This window comes from Vipera berus, assembly GCF_964194415.1.
Source record: "Vipera berus genome assembly, chromosome: Z".
Classification (NCBI taxonomy): Eukaryota; Metazoa; Chordata; class Lepidosauria; order Squamata; family Viperidae; genus Vipera; species Vipera berus.
The window spans coordinates 60,833,915-60,847,140 of record NC_138205.1 but is presented as its reverse complement, the minus strand read 5'-3'; the positions used below and the strand labels follow the sequence as shown (position 1 = coordinate 60,847,140).

General features: G+C 40.8%; 1 protein-coding gene across 4 annotated transcripts in view; it reads right to left on the bottom strand.

Annotated features, from left to right (window-relative positions):
* Window positions 1-13,226, bottom strand: part of GRB10 (growth factor receptor bound protein 10) — a 285,454-nt gene that overhangs the window by 108,468 nt on the left and 163,760 nt on the right. For all 4 annotated transcript variants that reach the window (XM_081345558.1, XM_081345556.1, XM_081345559.1 and 1 more), the window contains one exon: window positions 649-853. In XM_081345558.1, coding sequence (XP_081201684.1) covers window positions 649-818 — 170 coding nt within the window. In that variant the 5' untranslated portion in view covers window positions 819-853. The remainder of the gene's footprint in view (window positions 1-648; window positions 854-13,226) is intronic.

Genomic DNA, 13,226 nt, shown 5'->3' with positions numbered 1-13,226 from the left:
TATGATGAACCTAGCACCCTAGAGAATTCAAACAGAGCCACTGAGATACTACCTTCAATTTACAGAAATACCACTCAAGGAGAGAAATAATGCATCCTGTTAGGACCCACCTCAATCCACATCTTAGGAAATAAGAACTCTTGGATGCAAGTTTAGTCCAAAAGGAAAATGTTTACTAGGATGGAATCGATTGTGGGAATACAAGACGGGATCTGACAAAAGTTACATTTCAATCCTATATAAACCATTCCCATTTCAGCCCCTCCCCTCATCCATTTGGTCAGGCTGTCGTCAGTTGCTAGGTGTCAGGGCCTTCCATGGGAAAGGGAACTCTCCTTGGTTTTATGGTTATTGCTTTCCTTTTTAGTTGTAAATGAAGATACAATCCAGACCTGTCTGTCCCCCTCCCTTCCCCAGTTAAGACATCCCCTGTTGTTTGAAAATCGCTTTAGTAACCATCCTCTCCCCCCCCCCCTCGGAGAGATGGCAGAATCCTCACAAATAGCACGTTGTTCTACCTATACAATTATGAAATGTGATATAAATGGATTCTGACACATCCTGCCAAGTTCTTGCTGTTAATCAGACCCCAAATTTTATGGTTACAATTGCATTCTGAATTCGATCATTGTTGCACTGGTTATATACCTGACTGCCAGGATGCGAACTGGTTGAGATCTCTGTATTTTCTGTTGTGGAGACACTGGTTGTAGCGAACTAATTTCTGAAGCTAACAGCTGGCTGCCATTCTGAAGGAGTGGTGTCCTTTCTGAATGCATACAGAAGGTGGAACATAGACTTTCAAATGAGGAATTCATATTGTTAACTAAAGCTTCCAAATCCACATCATCATCTGAAAGGATAGAAAGAGATGAACACTGAAGATCAGAAGCAAAATATACATTAGTTTTATATAAAAAGTTACACATATTTGGACAGTTCTTATATAACAATTATCTACCATTTGGCATTAATTTCTTCAGGTTTACTGGATTATGCAGATGAGGACTATAGTTCAAGGGCCTTGTTCAGAGATACAAATATTTATTTATATTTATACACCTTCCCCACTTGCTAAAACAATGGGGTGGTGAACAAAGTATAATAGAATAACCTTATTGGAAGCGACACTGGAGATCTCCTAACAACCTTGGCTCTTTTATGACTGGCTCAGAAATTCTGGGAATTGAAGTCCACAGGTCATAAAAGAGCCGAGGTTGCCTATCCCTGTCCTAGTCTAATCTTCTGCTCAAACAGAAAACCCTATACCATTTCAGACAAGTGGCTGTCCAGTCTCTTGTCATTCTACTGATTAATTGTTCTATCTGTCAGGAAATTTCTTCTTGGTTCTACCTTGGTTCTCTCCTTCATTAGTTTCCATTCAATATTTCTTATTCTTCCATTCAATATTTCTTATTCTGCCGTCGGTGATTTTGAAAATAGATTGACCCCCTATTCTTTGTTGCAGCCTTTTGGACATTAGAAGACTATCATGTCACTTCTAGTCTTCTTTTCATTAAACTAGATATACCCAATTCTTGCAACTAGTCCTCATATGTTTTAGTCTCCAATCCCCTAATCATTTTATTGCTCTTCCCTGCACTCGTTCTAGAGTCTCAACATCTGTGTTACATTATAACAATCAAGACTAGAGGCAGTATTCTAACTGTGCTCCTAGTCAGGCATTATAAATCAGTTGTTCATGTGATCTTGATTCTATCCCTCTATTAATGCAGTCCTGGACTATGTTGGCTTTTTTGACAACTGCAGCACACTGCTGGATCATATTTAAGTGATTGTTCACTAGAACTCCAAGATCCCATCTCACAGTTACTACTACTGAGCTAGGAACCACCTATTCCATCACTGTGCATTTGGTTTTTCTTGCCTAAATGTAGAACCTTATTTTTCTCACCATTGATTTTTTTTTGTTGTTGAATAGGGTCCAGTGTTCAAGTCTGTTAAATCCATCTGGATCTTGAGCCTATCTTCCAGAGTGTTGGATATTCCTTCCAGTTTAATGTCATTTGCAATTTGATGAATTCCCCTTCTATCCCCTCATCTAACTCATTTATGAAGACATTGAAGTGTACTGGGCCTAAAACAGAGCCTTGGGGTACCCCACTGCATACTTTCCTCGATGTAGATGCAGTTCCATTAAAGAGTACCTGTTGAGTGCAGTTGGTCAGCCAGTTATGAATCCATCTGGTGGTGATGCTTTCTAACCGACATTTTTCTATCTTATCAAGTAATAATAATAAACCTTTATTGTCAAAGTACAACATGTGTACATTGAGATTAGCTGAGCCTCCCCCGTGCTCTCTCCCCCCAACACACTGACAACAAACCCTACATCCTACCACACCATGTGAACCAACTACACCACACACTGGCCTCCCAAGTCAATTCTGCATAAGATTATGTCCCATTTAAAAGCCTAACAGCCCATGGATAAAAGCTATTTTTCAGCCTGTTGGTATGGCTGGCTATATTCCTATATCTCCTACCGGATGGTAGGAGAGTAAAGAGATACCGTCCAGGGTGTGAGTCATCCCTGAGAATCTTCCTCACTCTTCCAAGGCAACGAGCCCTGGCGATGTCATCCAGTGGTGTCAGGGAACAGCCCACAATGTCTTGTGCTGTGCTCACTACACTCTGTAATACTTTCCTGTCCGCGACTGTCAGACCAGCATACCAAACCACAATACCATATGAGAGGACGCTCTCTATAGTAGACCGGTAAAAGAGGGTCATTAGCTGTTGTTCTACCCTGTTCTTCCGCAAGACCCTAAGAAAGTGAAGCCTCTGTTGGGCTTATGGTTTACTTTTATCAAATATCTTGTTGAAGTCCAAGTAAATTATGTCCACAGCATTTTGCTGCTCTGCTAATTTTGTCACATTGTCAAAGAAAACAATAAGATTTGTCTGGCGTGATCTCTTTTTGATTGGCAAACCTGTGTTGGCTTCTGATTGTATAATGTATAAAAACAAACACACACACACACACACACACACACACACATACACACACACACAGAGTATATGTATATGTATATATGTATGTGTGTGTAGTGTAGTGTATATGTATATATATACATGTATGTATGTATATATGTTATAAGTTTTAAGTTATAAGTTTTAATACATGCGTATATATATATATATATATATATATATATATATATATATATATATATATATATATATATATATATATATATGGATCTTTGGTTATTCGGGTTTTTTCCCACGTAGAATTGAAGGTGAACCTTCAATTCTACGTGGGGAAAAACCCGAATAACCAAAGATCCACATACAAACACCCGCGAAAACCTCAGAAACAAATATATATATAGTTAACATTTAAATAGTTAACATTTGACTCATATCTCCCCTTGCAGAAAGCTAACAAAGCGAGAGAGATCCTGTGGCTCAAGAGGTAAATAACACTGCCTAATATGCAATCAGCCCAGGTTCGAATCTCAGAAGGGTATAGCTGACTGATGAAGACTAAAGAGTCAGAAATGCATCTCAGTTTCCCTTTAATTCTTTGTTAGTAATTTACACAAATATATGAACTGTCCGGTGTGACTACAGCCTGTTCGATGGCCTTCAAGATAGGCTGAATACAGGAAATAAAGATTTGCCCCATGTTTGGGGCATCAGCAAGCCTGGTCAGGATCAATCTGATCTTAGTAGTGCTACCTTAAAAACATACTTCTTGGCTCCTGGAAGATGGCATTCTTCCATTTAAAACTGAGGATTCCCCTCCTGCCACATTTAATAGGATGTGTCAGGACCCACCCCAATCCACATCTTAGGAAAGAAGAATTCTTGGAGACAGGGTTGTCCAAGCAAGAACTTTTACTAAAACATGATCGACAGTGGATAATCTAGTTGTTCTCTTTTTAGTAAACTGCAGGGAAAAGTTGGAAAAATTGGATGTATCTGCTTAAGATTTTTGGGTAGTCCTAATTCAACTGTTACTGGGTTTATAATTCTTTTAATTGGAAAAGGTGCAATATATTTTGGTCCAAGTTTTTTACAGGGCTGTAGTGATTTAAGGTATTTTGTGGATAAATATACCATCTCTCCCACTCTGAATGGTATGGGATCGACTCTTTTTTTGTCCACCTGTGTCTTGTATGCTTCTCTAGCTTCGTCTAAAGCTTTCCTAATGATTGGCCAGGTGTTTTGTAATTGTGCAATCCATTCCTTCAGTTCGGGAATTACCGGTTCATTTGGGGTTAGTTCTGGCATGGAGTTGAAACTTTGACCAGTAGCTACTTGAAAAGGAGTGTAACCTGTGCTGGAGTGGACTGCATTATTATATGCCACTTCTGCAAAAGGCAGTAGGTCCGTCCAATTTGGTTGCTGGAAATTAATAAAGCATCTTAAATATTGCTCAAGTACTGAGTTAGATTTTGCACATTGACCGTTCGATTCAGGATGATGACTAGATTTCAGTCCTTGGGCGGTTCCTAAAAGGGATAAAAATTATTTCCAAAATGCTGATGTAAATTACACCCCTCTATCAGATACAATGCGTTGTTGTGCCACATGCAATCTGTAAATATGCTGCACAAAATGGTTTGCTAAGGCTTTTGCAGTGGGGATCTTTTGGCACGTGTTTGGAAAACATGTCTGTGACCGTCCAGACTACATGTTCCTGTTGCTTTCTGGTAATTCCACTATAAAATCCATGGCTATTTCTTTCCATGGGGCTGAGGGCTTCGCCACTGGTTGTAACAGTCCTGGTGATTTCCCTTGCAGCCTCTTAGCCATTGCATAAATTTGGCAACTGCCCACATAGCTTTCTATGTCCTTTTTCATGGATGGCCACCAAAATTGCCTTTTAGTTAAGTGTAAGGATTTTACAAACCCGAAATGTCTTGCTGATTTTGTATCATGGCACAGTTACATGAAATTGATCCTCTGGGTGGCAGGTATGTTTAACTTCTCAACCACCCAGGGTAGTCCATCTTTAATTGTGCACACATGTCTATTTTTCTGGAACCATTCATTACTTTCCAAAGACTTCCAGAATTCTATTCCAGTTTGGCTATCCACCTTTGGCTTCATTTTAGGTTGGGACCTGGTTGTGATTGGTGCTGCCAGTTGTTCTTGAGGGATAAGTGGTTTAGAGTCAGTGGCCCATGTGCTGTTATATTGGAGTATGCGAGATAATGCATCCACCGGGAATTTCTTCCCCTCCAAGTAAGTGTTTGAAAGTGAAATTGAATCAGTGAAAATGTTGGGACCAGCAGGCTTGCTTAGGAGTGAGTTTCCTGGGTGTTTTGTGGTCTGTCCAGACCTGGAAGAAGATTTTATTTCCTTCCAGGAACTGGCGCCATGTAAGTAATGACCATCTCACAGAATAAGCCCCCTTTTCCCACATGGGCCAACATTGTTCCGTCTCCATGAGTTTCCTGGATGTATATGCACATAGTTGCAATGCCCCCTCGTCATTTTCCTGTAATAATACGGCTCCCACCACCAAAATGCTAGCATCTGCCTGTATTACAAAATGTTTATCGGGATCTGGGTGTCTCAGGACAGGTTCAGCAGAAAAAAGTCTCTTTAGCCTCTCAAATGCTGCTTGACATTCCATTGTCCACATCAGAGGCTGACTGGGTTTCACTGGGGACCCCCCCCCCCCTTCGTTTTCAACAAGTTTGTGAGTGGCAGGGCTATTTGGGCAAACGAAGGGATGAACTGGCGGTAGAAGTTTGCAAACCCCAGGAAACTTTGCAATTGCTTCCGTGTGCGTGGGGGGTGCCCATTCTAATACTGCCCTGACTTTCTCAGGGTCCATTTCAATGCCCTCTGGGGATATGTAATACCCCAGGTAGTCTATTCTTTCCTGGTGGAATTCACATTCGATAGTTTAGCATATAGGTGGGTGGCCCGCAATTTTTTCAGGACTGCTCTGACTAGGTTAATATGTTACTCTTTGGTCTCAGTGAAGATAAGGATGTCATCTAGGTAAACCAGAACCCCCTTATATAGGTGCTCTCTTAGTACTTCATTAAGTAATTGCATAAAAACTGTGGGGGCCCCTTGCAGTCCAAATGGCAGTACTATGAAGTGGTAGCAACCCATTGGGCAATTGAATGGCGTGGTGACCCTCTCCCGCATTTGAAACATCCTGTTGATTTTTTAGCTGTGGACGGTAGGTTTTCCCTCTCGCGTGTTTGTTTGGTTGGCGGCTGGCCCCATGGTTTCCCCCGATGGTGCCTCTTCAGTAGGTCTATATCCCCTTCCTCTGCCAGGACATACCAGTCGTTGAGATGGTGTGGGTCTCCTCGAGGCAGGCAAGCATCATACTGGTCATAGTTTAGCCCATCTTTGAAATGGGTAAGGAGGATATCTTCTGGCCAGTTCAGCTTGCTGGCAATGGCTCGGAATTCTTGGGTATATTCAGCCACCAGCCGTCTGCCCTGCCTCACCATTTTGATTCTCTCCTGGGCCTTACGATCAGCCAAAGGGTCCTCAAACCACCTCCTCAAGGATGACATGAATCGGTTGAAGTCATTGAGTTCTGGGGCGTTGGAGTCATGTAGGTTCACCACCCAGTCTGCAGCCAGTCCGTCCAGGGTGGATTGCATGATACGGATGTGGGCTTTGTCACTGGGGATGTCCCGTCCATATTCTTCCATATAATTGAGGACTTGGGTTAGGAAAAACCCCAAGCGTGGTGGCTCTCCCCTGAATTTTGCTTCCAAGGGCGGTAGTCTTTGAATGGATTGTTGTCTGCACAGCGGGTGGTATTGTCCCTCATCCTGACCTCCATCTGTGGTTCTGGGGGGGTGCTACTGAGGCGACAGCTCCTGGTCCAGCAGACAGCCCCAGTGTTGCAGGTTCCAGATTCCCCCCCCCACTGTCTCTCCAGTTGCGGCCCCAGGCGCTGCTGCGGCTGCGATATTAAACTTTCTCCACTCTTAGTGAGCTAAGGGTTTTCTTCATCAGGTCAATAGCTTTCTCTAGGTTCCAGTCTTCTTTACTGACGTGCAGGGAGCTCTACATCTCTTGCCTCCATTCAGGTTGGTGGCCGCCCTGCCTCAGGGTCACTTTCCGCAATGCCTTTTCCCAGTTGTTTTTCCTTCCAACGCCCATGGACCACCGCAGTTTGTGGCTGTGCATCTACATCATCTCTTCCCCGGAGGAATATGATGCTTCAGCTTCCGACCATTGGTGGGGTTTCGTTTGGGTGGAAAACTCTCTTTCCATGGGGATTTTTTCCTCCCTTGCTTCGTCATTAGACATTGTATGTTTTACAAAATCCCCAGTAAGGTTTTTCCTTCCAGGTTGACTCTTAATGCAGATCCTGTCTAATGTCAGGACCCACCCCAATCCACATCTTAGGAAAGAAGAACTCTTGGAGACAGGGTTGTCCAAGCAAGAACTTTTACTAAAACATGATCGACAGTGGATAATCTAGGCAGGATCTGGAAACTGTGTTGCAGATTGATACTTTTAAAGTATCCCTGTGTAAAAACCCCTCCCCTCAGTCCAATTGGTCAGTCCCAGATCCATTACGTTTCAATTGTCAAAACCCTTTGTGGGAAAAGAGAAACTTCATGCATTTACATTGTTGCTTCCTCCCCTTCAAATTCCAATTAGAGATACAAACCAGAATCTCTCCCCCCTCCTCTTTGTTTGTTCTTCTCAGTTCAAAGGTTCTTTCCCTGGTCTTTGATGATGGCCTCCAGGCAGGCTGAATAAACAACCTTGCATCTAATGGATATGGATGGCCAATTAACATCTCTCCTCCTCCTTGGGAATGGCAGAATCCAGTAAGGTTGAGATTTAGGGTTGCACAGATAGGGGTTTATAAATGGATTCTGAAAGGATGGGTAGAGATACAAGCTTAAGATGAGAAGTCATAAGAGCACGTAGAGAGAATAAACAAAACACCAGTGATAATCTTTCCATGTATAATTTATAATTTTACCACTATTAGCACTTTTTAAATTACTCCATTCACTCTAAAATAATAGCAACAGCAGATACATGATGGAATATTGTAGCTGCTTCAATGCATTGTGTTTTGGGGAAAAAAACCATGGTATTATCTTCTCCATCTGCATTCTTTCTGGTTATCACCATATCTTACAATTTAAAAAAAACTTTAAAAGCTAAAATTAAAAATTGTTTTCTCATAAGTACAGTGAACTCAATGTCTAAAAGAGTATGCTTCAAGGAATTCAGAATCTGCTATATTCCATACAGGAAGTTATGACAAAAAATCAGGAGTCCACAGAAAAGGATTTGGCTAAATTGAAACAAGAGATGGGGGACATGCCTGGTGATATGAAACAAATCTCTGCAAGATTGAATGATGTCTGTATGACAATGGAAAGACATGAGGGCCAGATCAAGGAAGTAGTTATGAAGGTTGAGAAGGTTGAAGCAGTGATTGAGCGGCGTGAACTGTGACAGCTACTAGCTAATAAGCAGCTTGAAGACGATATAGTTCTGCTTGAGATGGAGAAATCTGCTCACATCCTGAGATTCCAAAATGTTAGGGAAGAGCCGGAAGAAGATTTAGAAAAAAAGATGGTGGAGATGGTGGCAGGGTTGCTGCAGAAGGACAAGCAGATGGTGCACAATGGCATTGATGAGTGTTTCCGGGTGTTTACATCATTTACTAGGAGACAGAACCTCTCGAGGGAAGTTTACGTAAAATTTAGTAGGAGATTGCTATGACAGGAGGTATATCAGAGATGGAGAAATCGGGTGATAAAATATGCAGGCAGGCAGGTCATTATTTTGAGACAGGTTCCGAAGAAAGTGCGTGATCGAAGACGGAACTATCACGCCCTGACAACACAATTACGTAAATATGGGGTGAGATACAAATGGCTTCTCCCAGATGGGCTCTTGGTGATGTGGCAGAGGAAAAGAATACATATTGAAACTCCCCAGGAGGCTGATGGGTTTCTCGAGAGCCAATTTAAAATTTGGGAGAAGGATGGAGGAAGAGAAGATTTAGATGAGGTAGATAGCAATGGCCAAGAGAGAGAGTTGGAGGAGAAGGGAGCGGTAGGAGGAGGAGAAGGAGAAGGATACGAGGAGAGGAACCAACGGGTAACCAGACAGACTACTAGAGCAAAGAACGTAGATAAGTAAGGATGGGGGAAGAAATATGTCTGTTCTCATTAAAAATAAATGGTCTAAATGTACAGGGGAAGAGGAAGCGGGTCTTTAAGAATTTATTGAAATTGCATATGGGTGTTATATGTCTCCAGGAAGTTCATATTAAAAAGCAACATGAATCTGTTCTGCATTGCCCAGAACTTGGTGAGCTATTTGTGGCACTAGCAGATGAGAAGCAAAGAGGCGTGATTTTTTATGTTAGGAATTACTTGGAACCAAAACTAATTTATGAGGATGATGAGGGAAGAATTTTAATGTTGGAGATATACATAAGCCGATTACAGGTCCTCTTGGTGGGAATATATGCCCCAAATAATGAACAATCTGATTTTTATCAAATGGTGTATCAAAAGCTTAGTGGTCTACAATACGAACATGTATCTATATTAGGTGATTTTAATGCAGTAATTGACAGGGATTTGGACTATAAACTGGGGAATAGTCAAAAGAGAGGAAACAGGAGAATACTTCCGAAAGTGTGCGCAGATATGAGGGATGAGCTGGGTCTTACGGATATTTTCCACCCTCAGACAAATCAATATACTTTTTTTCCCCCAGGCATGGATCATGGTTGAGACTTGATATGGTGTGGGTAACTACGGATTTAAAAACTTGTACGGTAGCGATTGAGATAGAGCCTAGTATTTGGGCAGACCATAATCCGCTGTTGGTTAGATGTATATATGTATATATGTATATATGTATATATGTATATATGTATGTAAGTATGTATGTATGTATATATGTATGTATGTATATATATATGTGTAAAAAATTTTAGATTGCTAGCAAAGAATTAAAGGGAGACTGATATGCATTTCAAACTTATTTGTTTTCATCAGTCAGCCATACCCTTCTGAGATTCGAACCTGGGCTGATTGCACATTAGGCAGTTGTTTTAACCTCTAGGCCACAAGCTCTTTCTCACTTTGTTAGCTGAGAAGCAAGGGAGATAAGTTTTTTTAATGCTTGTTAACTATTTAGATTACCTTGCTAGGCCCCAAACATGGGACAAATCTTATTTCCTGTTTCGGCCTAACCGAAGGCCATCCACAGGCAGTAGTCACAACAGTGACAGCTCATATTTGTGTAAATTTTTAGATTGCTAACAAATTCTCAGCTAACAAAGTGAGAAAGAGCTTGTGGCCTAGAGGTTAAAACAACTGCCTAATGTGCAATCAGCCCAGGTTCGAATCTCAGAAAGGTATGGCTGACTGATGAAAACAAATAAGTTTGAAATGCATATCAGTCTCCCTTTAATTCTTTGCTAGCAATCTAAAAATTTACACAAATATGAGCTGTCACTGATGTGACTACTGCCTGTGGATGGCCTTTGGTTAGGCCGAAACAGGAAATAAGATTTGTCCCATGTTTGGGGCCTAGCAAGGTAATCTAAATAGTTAACAAGCATTTATATATATATACATACACACACACATATATACATACACACACATATACATATACATATACATATACATATACATATACATACATACATACATACATACATACATATATATATATAAGGTAAGGTAAAGGTTCCCCCGCACATGCGTGCTAGTCGTTTCTGACTCTAGGGGCCGGTGCTCATCTCCGTTTCAAAGCCGAAGAGCCAGCGCTTGTCCGAGGACGTCTGCGTGGTCATGTGGCCAGCATGACTAGACGCCAAAGGCGCACGGAACGCTGTTACCTTCCCACCGGAGTGGTCCCTATTTTTCTACTTGCATTTTTACGTGCTTTCGAACTGCTAGGTTGGCAGAAGCTGGGACGAGTAACAGGCGCTCACTCTGCTACGCGGCACTCGGGATTCGACCTGCCAAACTGCCGACCTTCTGATCGACAAGCTCAGCATCCTAACCCACTAAGCCACCGCATCATATATATATATATATATATATATATATATATATATATATATATATATATATATATATATATATATATAATCACAATTGAAATATATGGAGGCTGGCGATTATTTCTTGAATGTAATTCAGGCCATTTCAACAGAAGGCTAAAATCTTGGTTAACGGAGAAGAGTCGGATGAAGTGACGATAGTGAAAGGCACGAGACAAGGCTGCCCACTTTCTCCATTGCTGTTTGTTTTTACTCTAGAACCTCTACTTAGGTCAATAAGACAGGATTTGGGTATAAAAGGGCTGAAGATTAGAGAACAAGAATACAAAATCCAGGCATTTGCAGACAACCTGGCCTTTGTCTTAGAAGACCCACTAACTTCTGGCTGCTGACTTATTGATAGGATACAGAAATTTGGTGAAGTAGCTGGACTACAAATAAATAAAGAAAAAACGAATATTATAGTCAAAAACATGACGGGAACACAGAGATTAGAACTACAAAATACCTTGGGCTTCCAGATAGTTTGTAAAATCAAATATTTAGGTATATGGCTGTCCGATAAATGTTCCTCAATAAAGGTGGATAATCATTTAAAATTGGTCAGACAATTGGAGAAGGATTTAGAGAAATGGGGTAAGCTACAACTTTCACTAATGGGTCAGATAGCTTTGATCAAGACCCAGGTCTTGCCTAGATTGGTATTCATTTTTCAGACGGCCCCGGTTAGACTGGATAAAACTTTTTTTTAGAAATTTAGATAGGAGTACTAGTAGATTCATTTGGCAGGGCAAGAAAGCCCGAATTAGATTTAAAATGATGCAGAAAATGAAAGAACAAGGTGGATTCGGAGTTCCAAATTGGCAATAGTACTATAATTCGGCGATCCTGGTATGGGTTCGCGAATGGGTCACATTGCCGTGTAAACGTTTGTTGGCAATTGAAGGTCACAATCTCCAGCAGGGGTGGCACACCCACTTATAGTGGGAACGAGGTAGACTCCCAGAATATTTTACTAGGCATTACTTATGTGGAATTTTCATTGAGATCTAGGCCGGAATTAGGAAAATACATTATAATAAAGTGCCACTTTGGACCTCACCCCTGGAAGCTGTGATTTATCCGACACTATACAATTTTGAGAAAAAGTTGACCTACAAAGAGATATTAGATTCAAATGGGAATTTAAAAACAAAGTTATTACTTCAGGAACAAGGGCTAAATTTAGATTGGTGGACTTATATGCAAATTAGTAGCAAATACATGAAGGACAGACGGAGGCCCGGAATTTGCCGAGAGCTCCATACCTTGGATAGGATTTTGTTGGGAGCGGATGATAAGATCTTATCTAAATGTTATAAATTTTTTATGGTTATGGAAGAACATGAAGAAGATGCGAAGACTTTGGTCCAAGCCTGGGTGAGAGATTTAGGTTGCTCAATATATACTGAGAGGTGGAGCGAAATTTGGATTAAGAACATTAAATTAACTCAGTCAATAGCATATAAAGAAAATATATATATAATGGCATATTGTTGGCATTTGCCGCCAGCCAGGCTAGCCAAAATGTTCCTGGGAACATCCTCAACTTGTTGGAAATGTGATGTCAAAGAAGGCACATATTTCCACCAATGGTGGACCTGTCGAGAGGCTATGAAATTCTGGAAGAATATTCAGAAATGGCTAAGTGAGATGTTGGGGTAACATATACAATTGTGTCCTGAGGTATTCTTATTGGGGATAAGACCACAAAATATAAACAGAACTGCGTGGTACCTGTTGCTACATGTAACCACTGCTGCAAGATTGGCGTGCACCTAATATTGGAAGATGGATGTAAGCCCACCCAATCAAATAGTAATACAGAAAATAATGAACTGTGCGGAATCAGATCGGCTTACTATGATGTTGAGGGGACGAGGGGACACAGATTACTACTTATCTTGGAATCAATGGTATAATTGGATGTTAAAAAGAGCTTTTAATTGAACTATTCTTCTTTTCTTTATGGTTGTTTTCTTATATGTAACGGGACAATATTATTCCTCCTCGCACTGTGATATAGACCACTATTGATTTAATGTTTGTTCGGTTTATAAATAAATAAAATAAAAAATAATAATAAAAAGAGTACCCTGTTTCATCAAATATGGAGTCGTATAAACACTTAGATTAACACATACATTATGGAATACATTACTTTTCC